The sequence below is a fragment of the Dasypus novemcinctus genome, chromosome 27 (assembly GCF_030445035.2).
Source record: "Dasypus novemcinctus isolate mDasNov1 chromosome 27, mDasNov1.1.hap2, whole genome shotgun sequence".
Taxonomy (NCBI): domain Eukaryota; kingdom Metazoa; phylum Chordata; class Mammalia; order Cingulata; family Dasypodidae; genus Dasypus; species Dasypus novemcinctus.
The window spans coordinates 940,181-963,665 of record NC_080699.1 but is presented as its reverse complement, the minus strand read 5'-3'; the positions used below and the strand labels follow the sequence as shown (position 1 = coordinate 963,665).

General features: G+C 54.4%; 1 protein-coding gene across 5 annotated transcripts in view; it reads right to left on the bottom strand.

Moving 5' to 3' along the window:
• The window catches only part of HEPHL1 (hephaestin like 1), an 83,507-nt gene that overhangs the window by 10,443 nt on the left and 49,579 nt on the right, over positions 1-23,485 (bottom strand). For 4 of the 5 annotated variants that reach the window (XM_071212304.1, XM_058289359.1, XM_071212302.1 and 1 more), the window contains exons 10-17: positions 20,317-20,467; positions 16,871-17,083; positions 14,583-14,796; positions 11,396-11,535; positions 10,171-10,311; positions 5,078-5,184; positions 2,823-3,045; positions 1,505-1,644 (exon numbers count right to left, since the gene is read on the bottom strand). In XM_071212304.1, the coding sequence (XP_071068405.1) occupies positions 1,505-1,644; positions 2,823-3,045; positions 5,078-5,184; positions 10,171-10,311; positions 11,396-11,535; positions 14,583-14,796; positions 16,871-17,083; positions 20,317-20,467 (1,329 nt within the window). Of the gene's footprint in view, positions 1-1,504; positions 1,645-1,769; positions 3,046-5,077; positions 5,185-10,170; positions 10,312-11,395; positions 11,536-14,582; positions 14,797-16,870; positions 17,084-20,316; positions 20,468-23,485 lie in introns of all 5 variants that reach the window. The other variant, XR_011647607.1, reaches the window with a different exon arrangement.

The following is a 23,485-nucleotide window of genomic DNA, read 5'->3' as shown; positions in this document are numbered from 1 at the left end:
AGATGCTCAGTATCACTAGTCATTAATAAAATGCAACTAAAAAACGAGAAGTGACTACACACTTAGTAGAATGAATGGCTAAAAAATTAAATAAAAACTCATACATTTCTGGTAGGAATGCAGAATGGTATTTCCTCTTTGAAAAACAGTTTCTTAAAAAGTTAAATATACACTTACCACGTGTCCCAGCAATCCCACTCTTAAGTATTTTCTCAAAATAGATGAAAACTTATGTGCACACAAAGCACATGTACTCAAATGTTTATAGTCACTTTATTGTAATAGTCCAAACCTGGAAGCAACCCAAATGCCCCTCAATGGAGGAATGGATAAACAAACTGCAGTATACCCGTACAATGGAATACCAGTGGACAATCGAATGGAACAAGTTACTGATACACACAACAGCCTGGATGAAATCCAAATGCCTTATACTAAGTGAAACAAGCCAGAGTCAAAATGGGTCTACTGTATGTTTCTATTTATATGACACTCAAGAAAAGGCAAAACTGTATATGTAGAGAAGATATCAGTGGTTGCCAGGGGCTCAGCGTTGAGGAAGTAGGTGACTACTTCCTCCTGAACTAGGCACAGGAAAATTTGGGGGCTAATGGGAATATTCTATTATTTGATGTTGGTATAACACTGTATGAGTTTGTCAAAACTCGCAGAACTGTACACTATATTGAGTGAATTTTACTCTGTAAATTATACCTTAATTTTTAAAAGGGTGTATATGTATATACATACACTTTTTAATAATTTTATGAATTTTATTGAATTTTATAAGTTTGAATATGACTTTGTAAATGTGATTTGGAAAAGCCATATTCTGAAAAAAGCGTGGCCATTTAAAATGTGCAACTCTGCGGGCACTGATGTTGAATAAACACAGAGGGAAGAGGATATTACAGATTCACTTAAGTTAGTGTATCCCTTCAGAGCGGGAGAAGGGCCGGCGCAGGGTCCGCCCCAGCTCTGCCCTCCTTGGCGGCTGGCACTGACAGCGTGCACGGACAGAGCGCCTGGGCCGTCCGTCAGCATCTGGCTCGGCAGGTCTGGGGCCCCGCGGCCTTCTTCAGCTGTCCGCAGGTGCACAGCGGGCAGCAGCACAGCCCGCACCGGGCGGCTGGATGCCAGAGGCAGAAGGTCAGCACGTCCAGACTAAGTCCCCCAGCCCCAGCCGAGCTAGAAGCATCTTCACGGCTCAGAGCTACATTGTTTGTTACTCACCCAGATAAGAAAGTGGGGGCAGGGGGAGGAGAAAGGTAAAGGGGACCAAATACTCGGCCTGCTTTCGAGTCCAGAATTCAGGGTGTCCTCATAAACGAAAACTCTCTCCTGAGGCTCAGAGAGGTCTTACAGCAGATGCATGTGGAGAGTAAGACACACCTGCCAGGGGAAGGGGCCCGCATCCCTTGGTTCCACTCTGCGATGAACCGCCGCCCCTAACCCACGGGGAAGTCCACAGTTCAGGAGGTCAAAGCATTTTCCTTGTACTTACTCTGAAAAGAAAGCTCTCAGCGTGGAAATGCACGGTGTGGATGTCCACCTCACTTCCGATCCCCAGCAAGTACCAGTTTGTCATTGAGTCTTCATTCATTATGAGGCCATCGAGATTCCCAAAGATCTTCCCGTTAATAGCTAAGAAGGTAAAAGTGAAGTGACAAGACAGTCATGACGGGCTCTGGTTTTAGAAATGGTGCAAGAACATCTTTCGGTCACCGATATTTTTATCAGCCTGATAAATGTATGACTAGCTCACTCACATTTACCACCGTTCCAACCAGTCTAGACCCAAAATTCAGATGACTAAGAAATCTTTACTCCAAAAGAGCCAGAGAAGTGACTGAGTGTATTTCTGTGAGTGGCCCGCTGGGTGGTGCTTGCTGGGGCAGCGTCTCTCCCGATGACGTGATCCAGGTTGGGGTGCTCGGAGCCAGGCCAAGTCCCGGCCGGCGCGAGTGGACGAGGGCGCCTGCGCAGGCACCCACCAGTCAGACCTGAGGGAGCCAGGGGCTCTTTCCTCAACAGCTCGCTGCCTGAGCACAGGACACGTTCCTAGGCCTCACTGAACCTCCAAAGGAAGGCAAGCTGCCCTGGGCTGGACCCCAAAACCAACAGGGAGGAAAGCAAGGTTTGGTTTACACGGTAGCAACTCTGTCCACTGTCCTTTAATTCTGTGTGTCACAGTGCAGCCACGTGACAATGTCAAAAGTGACATTCATTGAAAGCACAGCATACTAACAAACTTTTGGGAGAGGGAGAGAGTAGTTAACTGGAAATCAAGCAGCAATGTTGTACTCTAATGATTAACTACTTTATGACCTTGGGCAAGGTCGGTCTTCCTGCACACTCTTGGTCAAAGGAGGTCTTGGTGAGAGAGTGTGGATGTGTCAATTAGAACGTGTTACCAGAAAAAAAAACACCTTAAATTATACGGATTGAAAAACACAGACTCATTAAAATAGAAACTTGGTGATGGTGTCTCCTGTCCTGGAGACATTTAAACCAGGACCTTAAATGTGACCAAATAGAAGTTATGGTCTATTATAAAAATATGCCACTAAATGATAATTCATTTTTTAAAATGTCTTCAGAGTCTTCTAGTATTTTGATCTCAGCCTTCAGAGGAAGAGGTCCTCAAACAGTCCCAATGCTCAGGGACCTTGCTGCCCGGTCACTCTGAAGGAAAACGTCAGAGGACCCCTTCCATTCAGCCTATGGGGAAAGGCTCGTCCAAGGAGACTGGGGCCTCTGCAGTTACAGGGAGCTCTCTGAGCTCGTCTCAGCATGACCTTCATGAGAAACCCCTGCTGTACCATGCATTTTGTTGCTCTCCTCAAAATCATCAGTGTGCTTAAAATCTCGTGGATCTTTGTTGAGATACTTCTTAATATTGTCATCCAGGTACCAGGATTCATTCTCATTAAATATCAAAAACAAGAGAGCAAATTCATAATCCACGTCGCGTCGTCTTCCCCTTTCATTCAACACTCCTTCTCTGCATGTAATCAGAGGACCTATCAAACCACTGTATGTATCCTGAAAGAAAAAGAAAAGAATTAGAAGAACCTTTGAATAACTTAGCAAGGCAGATCAAGTGCTTGTAGGAACGTCATGGTAAGAGCTATTGACTGTAGACTGTGACGATAAGTACTAAGAAACCATGAAAAGTCAGGGCGACCTTGAAACTTTACGAGTGTGCCTAACGACTTAGCACAGGCGAGCTCGGTGGGCTGGGCTGTGTCCTCTTCACCCGAGTCTCCAGCGCCTAGAACGTGTCCAGTACACAGAGGGGGCCAGTAAACATCTGTCAAATAGATGAGTGCTTGTTTCTATTTCCCTGATTATGTTTACACACCCCCTTTCTATGAGAAAAGCACATGGGTTGTTAGTAAGGAAGAGGGGACACAGATGGCCACGGATGGCCTTCAGGGCAAGGCTTGAGCCCTGAGCCCTCTCTCGGGAAATTCCCACGTTTCCAGTTGCCTACTTGGATATTCAACCTGGGTGTGCGTCCTATAACAACTCGATCTACTGAGCGTGCCTGAAATGGAATTTATTATTCCTTTCATTTCCTCCTAAATTTTCTGTTTCCATTAATAGCGCTATCATAGCCCACGTCACTTGGGTCAGAAAACTCAATTTCAACGTTTCAGAGTTTCAGTCCTTCACCACCTCTCTCCAGTTAGCTGTAAAGCCTTTTTTTCTTTCGCAGTGCTGTGCATTCTGACTTCCTTTCCGTTCTGGCTGCCCCCATTTTAGCACAGGATCTTTTGTTTGGGTTTTTTTTTTGTTTTAGGAGTCACCAGGGATTGAACCTGTGACGTCCTGTGCGTGAGGCAGGCACTCAACTGGCGCACTGCTCCTGCCGCCAAGCTCGGGAGCTGAATTCCTCGCCCCACACTGGAAGCTGGTGCCTCCCTGGTCCCCACCTCCAGCCCATCCTGCTGACCACGGCCAGATTAACCTCGTCATGTCCATGTTTAGAGGTCTTTGTGATTTTCCATGGCCTCCATGACCACCTACTTCCGCAGTGAGCCTGCAGCGCCACCCCGCCCGGCTCCCCTGACGCAGCCTGACTCGGGGCCGGGCACCAGCTCCCACGGCACCTGACTCCTCTCCCGCCTCTGGGCTCTTTCCACCGCCCCCCCAGGAATGTGGGCACCCCCCTCCTGGGCAGCTCACCGGATTCAGAGCCCTACGCCTTTTGACACGTTTTATTTTCCCACAAAGTTCTAAGTTCCTTCAAGACAGGAATACTTGCAACCCTCACAGTACGTAGAGTCATTTGAAAATCAAAAGTGCTCAATAAATATTTGTTGAGCTGAGTGAATGAATAAACAAATAAATGTTTTCCATATTTCCAAGCTGTAGTCTTTTTAAGTTTATTTTTTCAAGTGTCTTGCATCTATCTTCTGAACTCTAGCACTGTCTAGTGTAACTCAAGGACACTCATATCTAAAATGAAGTTTGAGATAATCCTTTTTTTATAGTAGCCAGTGCTTACATTTTATATCAGATATGACTTTAGCTTGGACTTTGGTTCATGACACATTACTAATGATTGCAGATGTTTTCCACATGCACACCTAACTCAACTTCAGTATAGAATCTTCTGCCTCTTATTTCTAAGTGAGGTTTGCTTAGTTCTATTATCAAATTGTTTCATAGCTTCAGTTACTATCGGTAGATGTGCTTTCCTTTCCTGAGCCCGGTAGTGGTGGTAACATCATTAAAATTAAAAGATTTCATACATCCAAAACCACAGTGAACGATTACGTTAAAATATAGGTTTTATTTCATTGTTATCTGTTTACATATCCTTCTTTTACTACAAACTACCGTGTGAGCTCTGAATTTTGTAATTGAAACATTGGGGTTTTGTTTTTTTTGCCCCACGTGCTTTAAACCGAGGGTCAGCAAGCTTTTTCTGCAAAGGGATAGGTATAGATATTTTTGGCTTTGCAGCCGCACTGCTGTCACAGCAAATCAAGCCAGCACCCAGCGCAGGCCCTCCCCTCCCCAGCACCCGCCTGGGCTGTGGCCGCGCTCCCTCTTCTCCGCCCCTCACCTTCACGAAGTTGGCTGTGGAGTAGTAGACCCAGGGGATGCAATCCGGGTCGGAGGGTCCCGGGCCTGACCTTTTGGGGATGTTCCATCTGTAGGTCTTTATTTCACCTGAAAAAAAGGAGGACGTAGAGTTTACAGTGTTACCTCTGTCCCAGGTGATTTACCTGAAGAAATTCAAATAGGTCTTGATAGGTTTTGGTTCTCGGTCCCTGATGGAGAGAATTACCCCCTCATTAGAAATGCCCATTCAGCTCACGCCTCGACTTTCTACAGCTGCAAAAGGGCAGATTCCGCATTTCGGTCTCCAGCCTTCCCTCCAGTTTGCCCTTTTCTATGCCAGCTGATATGGATGTGTGGTAGAGCTCGCTGCTCTTTCTCCCCACTTTTCCACCTCCCTCCTGGGCTGCCCTCCCCAGCCTGCAGCCCCTCTGCTTGGGGCACGTCCAGACCTGAAATCAGAGCACGTGGGCCCTGGGCCCAGGGTGATTCCAACACACAGGCAAGGGGCCTCCAGCTAGAGCCAGAGCGAACCAGAGCCTTCACAATCAGTTAGTTACCCAACATCTGACAAGCCAGTGGCAGCCACTGACCTTTAGCTTCCTTATGTGGGAAGTGCGTTAGTCACCCTAGATTTCAGGTGTTGAGAAGATTAAGCGAAACAATGAAATTAAAGTCCCGGGGTTGTGTCTCAGTGAGTGTTGGTCATTATATACGCTATTACAAGAGCAGGCAGCTGACTCGAGCCTGGCACGGACTGCACCCACGGCTGCCTACAGATGAGCAAGATAAGCATGTTGTAAAGTCCCCAGTAAAAGCCACTGTTAAATCATTAGCTCATTTTACGCCATCTGTGTCCCATCCCCACCCCACCAGGACAACCTCCAGCTGAGTACGTGAGTCACAAAGCAAGACCGAAGTCACGCTTCTCTACAGCTCTGCTCCCTTTCTGCCAATACGTCAGTCGGCTGGCGCTAGGCCTTTGCTCTAGTTTCCATGGAATTGCATTAAAGCCTCCACGTGGTGTTAATTGCAGGATTCGCAGCTGAGATTCAGCTTCTTAAAAGTACATGGCCACAGCAGTGGTGCTTTTGAAGTCGGACAATCCATCGTTCACCCCAGCAGCCAACACAGCTGTGAACACAAGTGTTTCCTGCAGAGCGACTTAATAAAAACAAAACTGACAGGGGACAGGCGTGGCTCTCATTTGCCCTCCTCGTGCTCAGATTACTTTTCTTCCCCGGCGCTCTCGAACATCCTGCCCAAAGGCAGCTCCTGGCCACCCTCCACTCTGGGCTCCCCAAGCCTCGTGGCGAGTCTTGCCTCTGCGTTCTAGCATGAGAAACGCCCCGTCCTGCCCGCAGCGCGCCCGGCAAGGTCTCCCGGAAGGCGCACGGAGGCGCCCCACTGTCGGACACGGGGAGGGGGGGCACCCCAGCCTGCCCAGTCCTACCAGAGCCCCCTCTGAAGGCAGTTCGTGCCTCCGTTCCTCCCTCTGGAGTTTTCAATCATCAAAAAGGATAATTTTAGCAGCTTTTCTCCTTTTTCTGGCCCCCTTTTAAACCATTTTTCCCTTTTTTCAAAGCAAGACACATCCACTGTAGAAAATATAGAAAGCACAAAAAATGTGACGCAGGAAAGAATATCACCCTAATTGCCACTCAGTGGTTATCCAAGAGATAACCATAAGTCTTTCCCAAGTCATTAAAACTGTTATCAATATCGTTTAAGGACTGCATAAGCTTCTGCTGTAAGGATATTTCGAAACCCACTTAACGTTTCCTTGTAGATAGACATTTGGATGCTCATAAGGTTGTTCTTTCTTTTTCTTTTTTAAGGTTTATTTTATTTTTATTTCCTTTATTACCCCTCCATGCTGCCTGTGCTTGTTGGCTGCTGTGTCTGTTTGCTGCATGTTCTTCTGTGTCTGCTTGTCTTCTCTTTAGGAGGCACCAATCCTGGGACCTCTGATGTGGGTCAGAGGCACCCAATCTCGAGCCCCAGCATCCTCACTGCTGTGTCTGTCTCCTCCGTGTCCCCCTTTGTTGCGTCATCCTTCTGCATCAGCTCAGCTCTCCGCAGCACAAGCTGTCAGCTCTCCACAGTGCAGACCAGCTCACCTTCGCCAGGAGGCCCTGGGAATCGAACCCGGGGCCTCCCATAAGGTAGACGGGAGCCCAATTCCTTGAGCCACATCCGCTTCCCTCATGAGAGTTTTCATGAAGCAGCACAGGCGTCTGGTACCGGGCTGGGAGTGGTGGGAGAAGTCGAGCAGTGGCCCATGAAGATTTTCCTTCCCCAACCACAGCTTTGTATCGGCACCTGGCTAACTTATTCTGCTGATGCATTAGATTGCTTTCTTCTCTTCCTTTTAAGCACTTTAAAAAATATATATGTTTATACAACCTTTAATGTAATTACTATAGTGTTACCTACCATGATGGTACTATACGTAGAGGAGCAATGGAATATAACTCCTCTGTAATTCCATCCAGAGTTGCTGTAGTGTCAAAGCCGTAGGCAGCAGCGGCTCCTGGCAGTCTTTCGCCACCTCGGCTGCGCACCTGCTGGGCACCTGCTGTGCGAGGCCGCGGGGGTCGGAGCGCTTCCGTCTGTCAGTGCGTCTTAAACCAGCTGGAGTTCTGCCTCCTTTAAAAGCTTCCCCGAATCACGCTTCCCCAGTTGCTCCTCATCGATCAGACCTCGTGGAGTCTCCCTCCCTGAAAACCGTTTAACACTCCCGGGAACTCGCAAGTCCTTCGCCACGTAGAGCGTCGCCACGTGGAATCTACTCGACACTGGAATGCACCTCCCCTCCCCCACACTAAGCCTCCTGAGAGAAAACGGGGTTAAAGCTCAGCTTCTGGCGTCAAAGGAAGGTGGTTCCACCGTTGGCGAGGGACGCTGGTGCCTTGGTGTGGCCTTCTGGCAAGTGGACGCAGCACCATGTGCTGCCGCCTGGAGAGGCACGTTTTGTCACATTTTAACATATTTGAAACCAGGTGCATCTTTCAATCAGTGGAATATCAACATTTAATTGGAAACATGGTTTTCCTTGTTTACTAACAGATAAAATAATGGCATATATTATAGTCAGTGGTTTCAGATTGGATGAAATGCTAGTGTTTTCCTCACTGGGTCATTGCAAAGATAAAATGAGGTTTTTTAATGTAAGGCACAACCACTAGGACACTCAGTACGTGCCGGCTCTTACGTCTCACTACCTTGTAAGGCAGGTGTTCTTAACCCCTTGGGAAAGATTTCAGGGGGTCTGCGAGCTTAAATTGAAAAAAAATCAACTTATTACCTTTATTTTCTCTGACCTCTAACTGAAGTCTAGCATTTCCTTCACTTATGAATGTATGCGTAAATTACAGTAGTATTCTGTGGTTTTCACCTGACTGGCAAAAGGTTTCATGGAACAAAAAAGGTTAAGAACCCTGCTTTCAGGACCCTAACGGAGCCCTAGAGACTCCACAAACACTCAGTCATTGGATCAATAATACTCTGCTATTGGGGTGACCAGGTTATGGTTGGAATACATGCTGTTGGGGTGAGGGGTGAAGGTTGGGACAGGCTGTTGGGGTGACCGGGTGATGACTGGGACACAGGCCGTTGGGGTGAGGGGCGATGCCTGGGGCACAGGTTGTTGGGGTGAGGGGTGATAGCTGGGGCACAGGCCGTTGGGGTGAGGGGCGATGGCTGGGGCGCAGGCTGTTGGGGTGAGGGGTGATGGCTGGGGCGCTGGCTGTTGGGGTGAGGGGCGATGCCTGGGGCGCAGGCTGTTGGGGTGAGGGGCGATGCCTGGGGCGCAGGCCGTTGGGGTGAGGGGTGATGGCCGGGGCACAGGTCATTGGGGTGAGGGGCGATGGCTGGGGCGCAGGCTGTTGGGGTGATGGGTGATGCCTGGGGCACAGGCCGTTGCGGTGAGGGGCGATGCCTGGGGCACAGGCTGTTGGGGTGAGGGGCGATGGCTGGGGCGCTGGCTGTTGGGATGACCAGTGATGACTGGGGTGCAGGCTGTTGGGGTGAGGGGCGATGGCTGGGGCACAGGCTGTTGGGGTAAGGGGCGATGGCCGGGGCACAGGCTGTTGGGATGACCGGTGATGACTGGGGCGCAGGCTGTTGGGGTGAGGGGTGATGGCTGGGGCACAGGCTGTTGGGGTGAGGGGCGATGCCTGGGGCACAGGTTGTTGGGGTGAGGGGCGATGCCTGGGGCACAGGTTGTTGGGGTGAGGGGTGATGGCCGGGGCGCAGGCTGTTGGGGTGAGGGGCGATGCCTGGGGCGCAGGCTGTTGGGGTGAGGGGCGATGCCTGGGGCACAGGTTGTTGGGGTGAGGGGTGATGGCCGGGGCACAGGCTGTTGGGGTGACCGGGTGATGGCTGGGGCGCAGGCTGTTGGGGTGAGGGGCGATGGCCGGGGCGCAGGCCGTTGGGGTGAGGGGCGATGGCTGGGGATAGGCTGTTGGGGTGAGGGGCGATGCCTGGGGCGCAGGCTGTTGGGGTGAGGGGCGATGCCTGGGGCGCAGGCCGTTGGGGTGAGGGGCGATGGCCGGGGCGCAGGCTGTTGGGGTGAGGGGCGATGGCCGGGGCGCAGGCCGTTGGGGTGAGGGGCGATGGCCGGGGCGCAGCCTGTTGGGGTGACCGGGCGATGGCCGGGGCGCAGGCTGTTAGGGTGCGGGGTGATGGCCGGGGCGCAGGCTGTTGGGGTGAGGGGCAATGGCTGGGGCACAGGCTGTTGGGGTGACTGGTGATGGCTGGAGTGCAGGCTGTTAGGGTGTGGGATGAAGGCTGGGGTGCAGGCTGTTGGGGTGAGGGGTGATGGCTGGGGCACAGGCTGTTGGGGTGAGGGGTGATGGCTGGGGCGCAGGCTGTTGGGGTGAGGGGGATGCCTGGGGTGCAGGCTGTTGGGGTGAGGGGCGATGGCTGGGGCGCAGGCTGTTGGGGTGAGTGGGCGATGGCCAGGGCGCAGGCTGTTGGGGTGCGGGGTGAAGTCTGGGACACACCAGTGCCACGCCCACACCTCCGAGGCCCCTCCCAGAGAGGGCAGGCTGAGTCCAGCGTCCCCCCAGGCCGGCGCAGCCTGTGCGCGCTTACCTGGCTTTGTGACGGGCACCTGCAGGCGCTTCCCGCTGTCGGCGTCCTCCACGCCCTGGGCCACGATGGAGAAGGGCCGCTTGGCTTTGTTCTTGAATACGATGCGCACGGAGTCGCCCACCTCGGCGTGAATCATGGGACCTACGGCAAAACGCAGCCTGTCTGCATTACCGTCGTGCTTCCGATTAAACCGAGCATTTGCCAGAATAAAATGCAACATGAAGGCTAGCGCCTCGCACGCGCTTCTTCCGGAGAGCGCCCGGGGTCGCAGTCACATGTGCTGCTCGGCAGCCGGCCCCGCGGGGTCCAGTTTTGCCCCTCACTTACTGGAGGGGCTTTGCTAACTTCCTCGCTGTGAATGGGTTAATCATCGCGCCTCTCTCACAGCGTTATTGTAGCATCAGTTAAGACAGTGAGTGAGAAGTGCATACACTGAAACACCGTCAGTTTACATTGTTACCACTGCGGGAAGTAACCCCCGGGAAAGTCATTCCTGGTGACTTCACTTTCACTTGTGTAAACTTTGGTAAGCCTGAAATTGCTCGCTTTCTGGGAAGGGACAAAATCAGCTCACATGCCAGTGGTAGGAGGTGTGGGGGGGGATGGGTGGGACTTCCAATCATCTACCGAGACAGCAGCTGGGGGCCTGGCTTTAGTAAAAGCTCTGTGTAAAACCGTGTTTCTATGTAAGTCACCTTGCCCGTTTAAGTGTGGGGAGGGCTTCCAACAGCCACCTGCACCTGCCCTATGCCGTGAGAGAGGAACTCCTAGGGGTCAGCCCTGGGCCCTTCAGGTGGAGACTAGTGGGCAGAGCAGGAGGGGCCCAGGGCAGCCCAGGGGCTCAGGGAAAAGGGTCCAGGGGTCAGCCCAGGCAGCCCGGGGTGTCAGTGGCTCGTGGCCGCAAGCAGGCCGGGCCGGAGCTCGACCAGACCTCTGCCCTCGGCCTTCTTGCGGAAGGGGTCTCTCCCTTCATAGGGACGTCCACCCCGCATGGGGACCATGCAGGACCTTGGGGCACCGCCTGCTGCTGTCAGACGTCGAGTGGCAATTTTCTGGCTCTGGAGACGACGCGGGCTCGCGGTCGTGGGCCGACTTGCTGCGCTGAGCATGGGCTCGCTCCCCAGGTGGCACGTGGGAAGGCGCACACCTGCTGAGCGCACGGCCACTGCCCCTCGCGGCCTGGCCCACGGGGCGCGCACGGCGGTGAGCGGGAGCCTGTGCCTACCCAGGAGCTCCAGGTGCTGCTCTGCGGGGGGGCGCGCCCTTATCTCCCCGAATTCTCCGTCCGTGTACTCCCTATAGACCACCTTCTTGTACTGAGAGCCGATCCAGTTCTCCGTGTGGTTCATAAATATATCGCCGTGCCTAGAAACAGGAAGCACAGACGTCAACGCGGCGGCGGGCGGAAGGCTCTGGATCCTGCCGCCTGGCACGGCTGCAGCTGCTGGGGGCACGGGGGTGGGACCCCACAGCTCCCGCCGCCCTGGGACCCGGCTCCAGCCCCGCTTGGGGCAGAGGCCCCCAGAGGCGTTTCTCTGCTGGGGCTAAGTGGCCTCACACACGCGCACACACGCACACGTCCGCGCGCACACGCACGGCCCCCACCCCCTGAAGCCCTCCTGGCTCTTTCCTGTATCTTTCTGTAACTTGCCTTCTGCTTTGAAGGCGCTGAAGGACGCCCGTGCGTGCGAGTCGAGTGTGCATTCACACGTGAATGTAGATTCACGCACGGGTATCTCTCCTCCATCCCAAGTCCCATCACTCCCGTCTCGCAGGCACCTGTGCCTCGCATCCGTCCACTAAGCGTCCTGCGTGCCTGAGCTGCCCGCGTCGCTCACTCAGCTCCTGGAATCGCTCCTGTGCTCTTCCTGCCACCTGCCCTTCCCCGCAGTGAGTGACCACAAGCGGCGCACTCTACGCGTCCCCCTGCCTCGCTCCTCGGCTGGACGCTCGAGCCCGTCACCACCTGCCTCTGCCCACCTCTCCGACTTGGTCCATCACTGCCCCACACACTGCCCGTTCCGCCAGTTAGAGCACGCCGCTGGTCCTTACCCCACCCCCTCCCCTTCAGGCCCTCCCAGGCCTCTCCTCTTCCACGCCTGCTCCTCCCCCAGCTCAGGCCACGTCCTCCTGGGGCTCCCTGACCACCTGCCCTCTCGCTGCCCTCCTGCGGTGGGGCTGTGCGTTCCACCTGGGCCCACACCTGGGCTGCCCTGCAGAGGCACAGACCGGCTCCAGACACCCGTCCAATGTCCGCCCAGGCCCCTGGCCTCGGCCTCCGGGTGGGGAAGCAGCTCGCCTGCTCTGGCTGCCCGCGAGGCGCCTCCTACGCGTTTGGCAGTGCACGCAGCCCTCCCCCGGGCGCCGCTCTGCAGGGGAAGAGGACTCCTCTACTTTCACTTCCCAGGAGCCGACTCGTGTTGCTAGCTGCGAGCAGAGGCCCTGCACGCACCCCCGTGTTTCCCAGCTTCCCCGCTGCAGAATGGGGTGAAGGTAATTCATCACACACGGGATCGCCTGAGGGCTGAGTGGTTTCTCTGAAGCGCCATGTCGGCGTCAGGCATGGCAGCACTGGGGAAGCGCTTGCTCTCCCACACCTTCCTTGGCTGCTGTGGAAATCTGGGACAGGCGACCGGCCGGGCCTCGCAGGTTGCTGGGTCCTATCTGACAAGGTTGCAAAAGCCCCAGCGCAGCGCTCGGCGCACACAAGGTGCCAGTTATCGTTGGGGATCCACCACAGCCAAATCACACGCGCGTCAGCCCCCGAGTCAGGGTACTGGCTTTATTTTCCTACAGCAACTTAATTTCTGGTTCCAGATTCCCTTTCCCTGAGCCTTCGCTGGCACTGGCCCCATCTGCTGCCTTTCTGGGAGAGTGAGGCCTTCTTAGAAAGCTCCAGAGAAAGTTTCCTGGCCCGAAGCCGGGCTCAGGGCCCGCGCTGCCCGGGACAGGTGTCTCAGGGACAACCAGCACCCAGAGGCGGTTTGCAAACCAGATCCCTCGTGTGCCGCGACCTTGGGGCAAAGGCCAAAGGGCACCGCAGCTGGGGAGCCAGGCGGCTGGTGTCGGGCCCTCTGCGGAGGTCTGCGGCCGCGCTGTGGGGAGGGCTCTTCTCCATCCTGCACGTGGGCGTGTGAGCACGGCTGCATTTCCCTGTTTTTATTTACTTCTGGGCAATACCTGGGCGGGGGGCAGGGTGGGAGCGCGGTGTGGCCTCGCCCCACGCACCCCTGCCTGGTCGCTGCCAGCACTGTTTGCCCCTCTAGCACTCCAGCAGAGCGGGGCGGGCTTTAGACCGAAATCAAACTGAATTCCATGAACTCAGGAAGGCCGTGTTTCTTACACACCTGTGTTGGTGAAGAAAGTTTGTACATGCCACACGATTGCCTCACCGCCACTTAGTCACGGCAGGCAGCCTTTCAGGGACCTCGTTCTAGGGAAGGCCAGGTCTGCTTAGTACTTTCCCCGTGCTTCAGCCTGCAGACGGCTGGCAGCGCGGGTTTCGCAGGAGAGGGTGCGCGGTTCAACGAGCCAGGGTGAATAACGATCCACTGCCAGCTGCCCGCGCCCGGAGCAAACACCCGCTTAGCCACGAGGAGCGCTGGCCTCCCGTTCTCTCCCGCGAGCCTGGACCCTTAGAGCGGGTCAACAAGCGTGTTCGTGTCAGGAGCCGGGGGAGGTGTGAGAGGAGAGGAGGGGGCGCGGGCAGGCGCCAGGGCTGGAAACGAGGAACGGGGGAGCTGGGCTTCTCCCCACGGGACCACCCGAGCCGCCGCGTGCGCAGGCGCAGGCCCCGGGGTCTGCCCACCCCGCGCTCCCCGGCCGCCTGGGCGCGGGGCGGACCCAAGTGGGAACCCCACGACCTGGACCCGACCCTGACCCCAACCAGCGGGTCCCACGTCCCCAGGCTGCCCCTGGCCCAGCTCCTCGGTCTACACCGGCCCTCCTGCACCCGATCCACACACAGACCTCTTCCCTTTGGTCCCCGACCCCAGCACTGAGGTCGCCTCTGCCCACCGCTGCCCCCTCACTCACTCCCAGGCCCACAGCAGCCCCGCCCAGGAGGGACACGCAGCTCGCCCGCGCCACCAGCAAGCTGCAGAGCTGTGGGTGCAGCGGGACCCCAGGACGCCCCGAGCAGGGCCCCTGAGCGCGGCCCCTGAGCACGGCACCCGAGCAGGACCCCCGAGCACAACCCCCCCAGCACGCCCCCCAGCACGGTCCCCCCAGCACGGTCCCCCCAGCACGGCCCCCCGAGCGCGGACCCGGAGCACAGCCCCGAGCACAGCCCCAAGCACAAGCAGGGCCCTGAGCGGCACCCCTCGCCCAGCACAGCCCCGAGGACGCCTCCCGAGCTGCCGTCCCCCCCGGCACGCCCCCCGAGCAGGGCCCCCAGCACAGCCCGGCGCTACCTGTCGCCTCTCGAGTCCTCGTGCTGCTTCTGGAACTCCCAGTTTTTGTTGGGGGCGTAGTCCCATTCGACCTCCTCGGCGGCGATGTAGAAGGTCCTGATCGCCCTGCGGGGCGGCGGAGGGGAGTCCTGGCGGCCGCAGCTGCCCACCTCATAGAGCTGGTCCATGCCCCTGTCAGAGTGGTGCAGCGTGGAGCAGCGCACCCTGAAAACACCTGCGGAGGGAGGGCGTGTCAGCACACCTGTATTTTACTCTAGACTAAGCTACCAGTGGGCGCATCTTTAAAGACACCAATTTCACAGTAGTTCAAAATCAGGTCCCAAGGGGAATAAATTACTTTGAGTATATTTACTTCTGAAAAAATTAAATACCCTCTGAACTTCATTTGTAATAGAAAAAGAGAACCTATAGTGCCCCACCGAGGCATGAGTTCTCTCCCCTGCTGTCGGGCGACTCCGGCTCCTGGAAAGGTGCTGGCACACACCTGAGCCCATCCCAGCTGGAAAAGAACCGAGCCCCCGTAAGATCACGACTCTAGACAAAGCTCCCATGGGACCACATTTATGAAGCCGTGTCTTTTGTCCTGAAGCTTCTGTAAACTGTAAAGTGCAGTACGCATGGAAGGCAGTATTAAGGCCCAGTGCACGACCTCATGGAGCCTCTGGCAAAGGAAGCTCTGATGGTAAGTCGACACCATGCCAGAGGAAAAGAGAAAAATAACCAGCCAGCCAGTAGATTTCCCTACATACAGCAGCCAAGTGTGGCTGAGAATCGTGCAGTTTTTAAAAAGGGATTTCCTGGACGCATTGGCACCAGGTAGCTACATCTTAGTAAACTCACCATCAAGCCATACAAAACCAACGACACCAAGGAGATCGTCGGGTCAGTTAATCTGCGGCTCCCCTCATGGTCTTAGGGGTGAGTGGTTAGCGCTGCTCGTCACCTCTCATTAACGGCGCTGTGTGGATATTGCCAAGCCACCCTTCAGGGCGGGTAGAAACTGCCGGAACAATGGGCACCCGAGAGCCCCGGTGCTACTGGGGACCATCAAGGGAGGGTGTCTGTGAAGGAGCCCCTCTGAAGCAGGGTCCCCCAGGCGGCCGCTGTCAGAGCTCCTCGGGGCGCCCAGCAGTGGAGGGACTCGTCTCCACGGGTGAAGGGCCCACGTCTGCGTGGCAGCCTCCAGTCTCCTCTGCCCACCTCTGGGCTCACAGATAAAAGCAGGAATTGGTAGAAGGACCACGTTCTGAAGCAGCCTCAGATTTACGGGCAGCACGCAGCATAAACGGAAGCATTGCCACGGAGACTCACGGCCCCAGGATGACCAGCCACAGGCTAAACTACCCCAGGCACTCTAGCTGGCAGTGGCTCTTTCTAACTGGCTGTTTGTCAACCACTCACCGCTCAGGACTTGAATGTCTTCAAAACAACAGCAACGTGCTCAAGGCGTCCCTTGGCTGGGGCGTTTCGTCATCGATTACTAATGAACAGAGGCTGGACATGGCCTCGTTTATTTGTAAGGGAAAGGAGTGCCCAGCCTCAGCCAGCTCTGAGCAAAGACGTGTCCCTGGTGGCACCGAGAGGCATCTAGACTCGGTTCCAGCTGGGAGTAAAGAAGTTGAACATTCATCCAGGAAGACAAGATGGGCAAATGCTCATTTTGGGTATCGGGCTGGTATTTTATAGACGCTGGCGAGAGCGCTGGGCTGCGACCCCTGAATGTCCCCGCACGTGCTCGGCGCCTTCTCACGTGGCACTCGGCGTGGGCTGCCCTGCCTGGCTCTGCAGCGCTCATCTTTAAAATGGCTGATCACCCAGTTAGCCCGGGCAGCTCTACAAGAGGGGACCCAGTGGTGGCACTGTCCTGGCCCTCCGTGGACCCTAGACCCAGCGCAGCTTGCCCTCGGAGGAAAGCACGCAGCCCGCCGTACGAAAGAGAGCCCTGAGGCCCCGCGCCCCGTGGCCGCCGGCTTCGGCCTCTAGAGGGGGGTGACCCGGGCAGCGGCCCGAGTGATGCCCAGTCAAAGAGGACACAGAGCCCTTGCTCGGGGTGAGCTGTTCGCAGACGGGAACCAGCTGCAGCCCCGTGGGTGTGTGGAGGGGGGCCAGGCAGCTGCTGCCACAGCGTTTCTCTTGGGCTCCCTGCGCCACGTGCTTGGAGTCCATCAGGCGTCTCCGATTCTGGTCAGGACCCTGCCTCTCCCACGCCCTCTGCAGGGCCCGGTTCTGCCCGTCTGTGCTGGGGAGGAGCCCCGAGCGGACGGAGGTCCCGGCGGGGGCGCAGTTACCTGCACGGTCGGGCTGCATGAAGGCGGTGGTGGCGGTGTGCGGGAACAGGGCCAGCGAGTCGCGGTGCGTCCCCCGCAGGTGGACGGTGTTGCCTTGGAAGTAGACCCCGTGCATGTCGGTGTCGGTGCCCATGCCCATCAGGTGCCAGGAGACCCTGTCCTGCCTGCACATGCGCAGGCCCGGCAGGCTGCCGTACATGTAGCCATTGACCGCTGGACGAGAGGAAAAGACGGTCAGAGCCACGCGAAGTCCGCGGACGTGCAGACAGCGCGCCATCTCGTGAAGCGCACGTGTGGGGGCAAGTGTGTGAACCGGGTGTCAGAGTGAACGGGGCTGGGAAGAGCCACACAATGAGTCAGTTTAGGTGGAGAGCAAAATTAACAGCAAATAATGAAAACAAGCTAACTTGTCAAAACGTTGCATTTAATGGCATTTAATTGCAAGGGCATTAATTCTAAGAATCCATAAGGTACACATCAGACTATTTTTTGGCATAGTTTTTCTGACCAAATTGTTTGAGGATGTGATGATATCCTTCATTTCACACTCGACTTTTTTGGTCATAAAAAGCATCATTTAAAAATATCGGGGAAGTGGACTTGGCCCAATGGACAGGGCATCCGTCTACCACATGGGAGGTCTGTGGTTCAAACCCCGGGCCTCCTTGGCCCGCGTGGAACTGGCCTGCGCGCAGTGCTGACGCGCGCAAGGAGTGCCCTGCCACGCAGGGGTGTCCCCCACGCCAAGGAGAGTCACCCAGCACAAAAGAAGGCACAGCCTGCCCAAGAATGGTGCTGCACACATGGAGAGCCAACATAAGATGATGTAAGAAAAAGAAACACAGATTCCCAGTGCCACTGATAAGGATAGAAGCAGTCACAGAAGAACACACAGTGAATGGACACAGAGAGCAGACAACTGTGGGCGGGGGGGGGGGGGGGGGGGGGCGGAGAGAAATAAAAATAAATAAATCTTTTTTGAAAATCTGTGGGCTTCACCAAATATCTCAAACTCTTCTCTGAAAACTCTGATGTGAAAATCAGTCTCTTCTGGGTCTCCTATCTGCGCGTCTTAGTTACGTCTCTTTTCAGTGACTATTCATTTAACGCCTTCACTTCCTTCACTTGTCAGTAGCTATGCACTGGACCCTAGAAAGTCCACCACCATCGCCTTCATAGACCCTGCATTGTGCGAAAGACCTGCAGTTGACTGACATTGCATTTGCCTGCCTGGTTGGATGTTGGTGGTGAGAGACGCAGATGTTGGAGCCGACATGGAGCTAAGTGGAGGGCGTGGGGCTACTTTATAAGAGGTCAGTTTTCTTGAGTGAAGACTTTTGCCTTATGATCACTTTTACTTCCTTGCCCCAAGCAAATAATTGGAGGGACCTTGAATAAAATCTCTTAGATAAGGAAGGCTCTCTGTTTCTCCAAGTGGCACACAGTTTTTATCTTCTGCACATGCCGATCTGTTGATGGTGGCCACCTGGGGTGCTGCCTTGAGGCTCATTTAGAAACCCCACTTAGACCCGCTGGGGTGAAGGTCACGGTGAACGGGGCAGATGCACGGCTAAGTCTGATACTCGATGTCCTGCCGATGGATGAAGAGTGTAGATGCCTCCCTTCCTCCCTTCCTTACTTCCTCCTCCTCTCTCACTTCCACATGAATCACCATCTGTTATTATCCCAGTGTCAAATAAAATTACTTTCTAATTCCGTGTCTGCAGAACCTGTGGTGCTTGGCAATTTTCCTCTAATATCTGAAATTATTCATAGGACTTCCAAGAAGCCCTAGGGCTTCTGAGAATATCTCAAGTTATAGAGAAAAGTACACCACATTTTCCAAAGAAAACCTTTGACATTGCTTTTATATCTAAATCTTCTTCATAGAGTGGTTTTATATCTAAATCTTTTATATCTAAGTCTTCTTCATAGAATGTTCAGGAGGTATCCATGTAAATCAGGGAGCTAAGAACTTAGTCCCTGGCTGCTAGGAGAGAATCTTCTCTGGCCTTGGAACTCTTCTTTACGGGCTTTTTCTGGATCACTTATTCATTAATCCATTTATTCAACAAACACTGACTGGATAGTAGGCACTGTGGACTTTGATATTGCTTTCTTCCTTCCCTCATCCCATGCAAGCAAGACTGGAGATAGATCTTAACTTATAATTAATGTGAATTTGAATTGAAATATGTTATTTTCCTTGAATTTTGCTTTAAAAATGATACATTCTGCATTTCCAGACTATGAAAATGAGTCTCACATTGCCAGGATGGGACTGGGTTTGACACGGTCCATTAGGTTAATGTTTTCTATGTCAAGTCTTCTCTTTTGACAAGTTTCTTCTATAACTTAGCTTTTCCATCTTGGAAATGTTTCATTTCTAGCTTAGTTTTCCTTTTTTTATTGGCTACTAAGAAGATCAGAAACAAATTCAGTATTCAGTTACAATGAAACTTTTTGTAGAAGATGACATTGAAAATGCACCATCGGTACCTACGTGCATCCATCAGTCCAAAGGGACCGACCGTGCTGGAATGGCGCCTCCAGGGCTGTGGGATTCTGCAAGAAGCCTGGAACCTTGGGTTACTGATCGCGTCTGGGGTGGGGTTGGAGGGGCCTTGAGGACTGTTTTGTTATTCTCCCCTAATGTTTTAAAAGGCCATGTAGGTCGACGGCTACTATGCCAGGGCTTAAACAGTTGGGCACCTGCTATCTCGCAGCCACGCGCCTGCCGGCACTCGGGCTGGGCTCTTGCTCGTTGCTCCACCGTCTGCTAGAGCGTTCGAATCCCACCTTCCTCACCAGGTGGGGTTGCTATTGTGACAACTGCTATGAGAGCAATAGAGAGGGAGAATTTAGAAACTCTTAATTCCCTTCTGGGCAGAGTGGAGCGTGAGCGACTGTTTCGGGGGCCTGTTCAGGAGACATTTGCAGAGAACCCGTGAGGTAGTGCGTGAGCCACACAAGACACGGAGGAGACCCTTCCAGCAAGGGAGCAGCACAGGAGAAGGCCCGAGGCAGGCAGGGGCTTGGCCACACACTCCTGCGAGGCTAGTGGGTAACAAATTATCAGACTACTCGATCAGAGATATTTTGCTTTTTATCGATAATCTGCGATTATCATGTTGCGTTATCAGACTTGAATTGTGAACCCAGGGGTGGGCTTTTGTAGATATTTTCTACCTTTATGACGTAATGTGATCTTTGCTGGCTCACATTTTGCATTGCTTCATCTAAGCCTGCTGAGGTGCTTTAGAAATGTCATTCATGCTCATCTCTGTGAAAGAGTAAGGTTTCACCATCATTTGTGAAGTTGAAGAAATGAAATAACTTAAGCACGACCCAAGAAATGACTCATGCCCAAGAAACCAAAATTAAGATAGTTCAAATGTTTCCCAATGGAGCCTTTCCTTTACAGGAGAGAAACTAATTTTTCATACCATGCATTCGGTTGGAATTCACAAACGCTTTGTCCTCCTTGTCGACACTGAGGGGACGCCAGGTAAACTTCCGAATGTTTTCATCAAGGTACCTGCTCAGATTCTCATCAAAGACTGTGAACAGGAGGTAAAATTCCTTGTCTATTCCTTTCTACGGAGAAGAAAGAAATGGATACATAAGAAAGCCTGGAGAAATTCTCAGCACTGCTTCACTTTGAAAATGAACACAAAGCGGGCCAGGATGGACCTCGGCTGTAGGTTCACCACAACGTTTGTAAACCTGGGGTCTGAGCAGGGGTCTGCCGCCCTCACTCGCGTGCGGGGTATTTCTCTTTCCCCCCAGATCCTCCCCGTCCTCACTCCGGCTCAGGCCTTTCCACTCTTGGTCCCCGTGTCCGGCCTGCTCCCTCGTCTCTCCGCCCGCCTTCCTCTCCCTGTGCTCAGCCCGGCTCGCTCCAGCTGCCCGGCCTCTCACTCTGCGGTGAACACGCCACGCTGACCCCCTCCTGCCTCGGGGCCTTCTCACGTGCTGTTCCCCCTCCTGCCTCGGGGCCTTCTCGCGTGCTGTTCCCCCTCCTGCCTCGGGGCCTTCTCACATGCTGTTCCCCCTCCTGCCTCGGGGCCTTCTCACGTGCTGTTCCCACCGCAGGAAGGTCGGCCCGGCTTGTCTCTGGGAAGGCCGCCTGGCCCACCTGGAGGAGCCGCCCTCGGCCCCCTGCCCACAAGCCCCTCCCTCCGCCTTGCCCTCTTCCCTTTCCTTCGCAGTGCCCATCTCCTCCTGAGGTTACAGTGTGTGTTTACTGATCGATTTATTCTGACGTTTCTTCCGCTGCAGTGAGGCTTCTGCGTGAAGGGGGAGGTCCTGTGCTCCTCTGCCTCCCCAGCTCCCAGAACAAGGCCCGCAAAGGCCTGTAAACGCACAAAGCGTTCACGTAAATGAGAGGGTAAGTGGTGTTAACTGGAGTCGCTATCGGGGGACAGCGGAGCTTCTCACTTCACTTTCCTGTCGAGTCTCCTGAGCCTGTGTGGCCACAAAGCCCCCGGAATCGCTGAAAGAGGCTGTTCTTTAAAACCTGAGCGGGAGAGGGGCTGGCGTCTCTGCCCTCGCTGTCTTCCTGCCTGTGCGTGCTCCCCTCTGGCTCCCCCCACTCCTGTCTCCTCCAGGGCCCTCCTTTTGCCATCTAACCACAGCGGCTCCTCAGCGGGCCGTTCAGTGTAAGCTCACAATGCCCTTGTCCCCTCCTGCCTCCCAGCCTCATCTCCCTCTTCAACTCCATTTCACTGGAACGTGTTCATAACGCATACAACCATCCAGTGTCAGTCAGTGGCATTCGGTATAATCACACTGTACCAAAAGTTACCATTCAATACTTCAATCAATATTAGAGTGTTTTCATTACTCCAATAATAATAATAAAGAACAAAAACAAACAAAACTCTTCCCCTCGGTAGTCACCTTTCAGCGCCTGTCCTTCCCTGGCCTCACACGGCTGCTGTCTGTCCCCTCCTCTCTAGTTCAGCCTCGTCTAGGGTTCCCGTCCAGGCTCGCTGACCGGCCAAAGCCCAGCTCCCTCAGTCCCCTGCGCCTGCTGCCCCTCTGGCCTTTGTCCTTGTGAGGTGGCCCCTTGACCTTCACAGTCTGCCACTCTTTTCCTGCAACCTCGAATCCAACCTCAGGATCAGCCTAACTGTCCCCCTCTGGGACGCTTTCCAAATTCCTAATGTCAGAATTGGGTGCTCCTTGCTTTATGAGGGCTTGTGTATGCCTTTATTATTGCTCTTATCATGTGGTATTTTAAAAGGCAGTCGTTTTAAGACCAGGGGCTATGGAAAGAAGGTTGGTTTCTTTTTTCCCCCCAAACTACAATATAAATACATAAAAATAAGGGTCAAAGATGGATATTTTTAAAAGACCGTGGGCTCTGGGGACAGGTAGGCTGGATTCTGATGCCAGCGCTTCTGCTCGCTGCAGCGAGACCTGGGGCAAGTGGTTCGTCCTCTCTAAGTCAGGCTACGCCTCCTCTCGTGTGAAAATTAAATCCGATCACACAAGGAGCACACTCGGTGCAATGCCTGGCAAGCACGAAGCAAGCGATTAAAGTTAGCTCACGATTAGTGGTAGTTACAACCGTCCAGAGTACAGGAACAGGCCAGGGAAAGGGGTGGAGCGGGAGCCCTGTCACTGGAGAGGCATCTGGAGAACAGGGGAAATGGTGAGTCTCAGAGGATGGGAGCGTGTTAGAAAAGGTTAGAAGGCGACAGGGCCCTGGCACCTGGGTGAGTGCCGACAGAGAGCTCTGGAGAGCAGGTGTCACCAGGAGCACGACGCAGCGCAGGCACCCGAGCCTGGAGCAGGCACCGGAGCCTGGAGCAGGGCACGGCGTGGGCACCTGAGCCTGGAGCAGGGCACAGAGCAGGCACCTGAGCCTGGAGAAGGGCATGGCATGGGCACCTGAGCCTGGAGCAGGGCACAGTGCAGGCACTGGAGCCTGGAGAAGGGCATGGCGTGGGCACCTGAGCTCAGGACAGGGTGCAGGCACCTGAGCCTGGCGTAGGGCACAGCGTGGGCACCTGAGCCTGGAGTAGGGCACAGTGCAGGCACTGGAGCCTGCAGCAGGGCATGGCGTGGGCACCTGAGCTCAGGACAGGGCACAGGTACCTGAGTCTGGCGTAGGGCATGGTGCAGGCACCTGAGCCCAGGGCGCGGCACGGTACCTGAGCCTGTGTTTCTGAAGGACAACCAGCTACACAGCAGGGAGACGCGGAGGTCTCAACTCTAAACCACTGCACAGCTCGGAGAGTTTAAATGTGGAAAGGAAATGAGTTTTGCTTTGAGATGTGTGCAACACGGTATTCTCTTTGAATTAAGCTTCTTAGTACAATTTTAGGGATAAGTGTGCATTTCACTTATGCAACATAAATATTTCTTGAGTGTAAGGAATGTTCCAGGAAATGAACATACGAAGACAAGGTCCCTGCTCCCTGGTATGACATTCTCATAAGAGAAAGAGAATGATACACAGAAGCACACGAAGAAGCAAGGAAAACGTCCAGCAGGGGCAGGCAACATGCAGAGACTGAGCTCAGGGATGGTGCCAGCGGGACGTTAGCAAGGGCACGGGGGCTGCTCTGAGGGGCTGGTGAGAAGGTGCGGGGGGCGCGGAGGAGC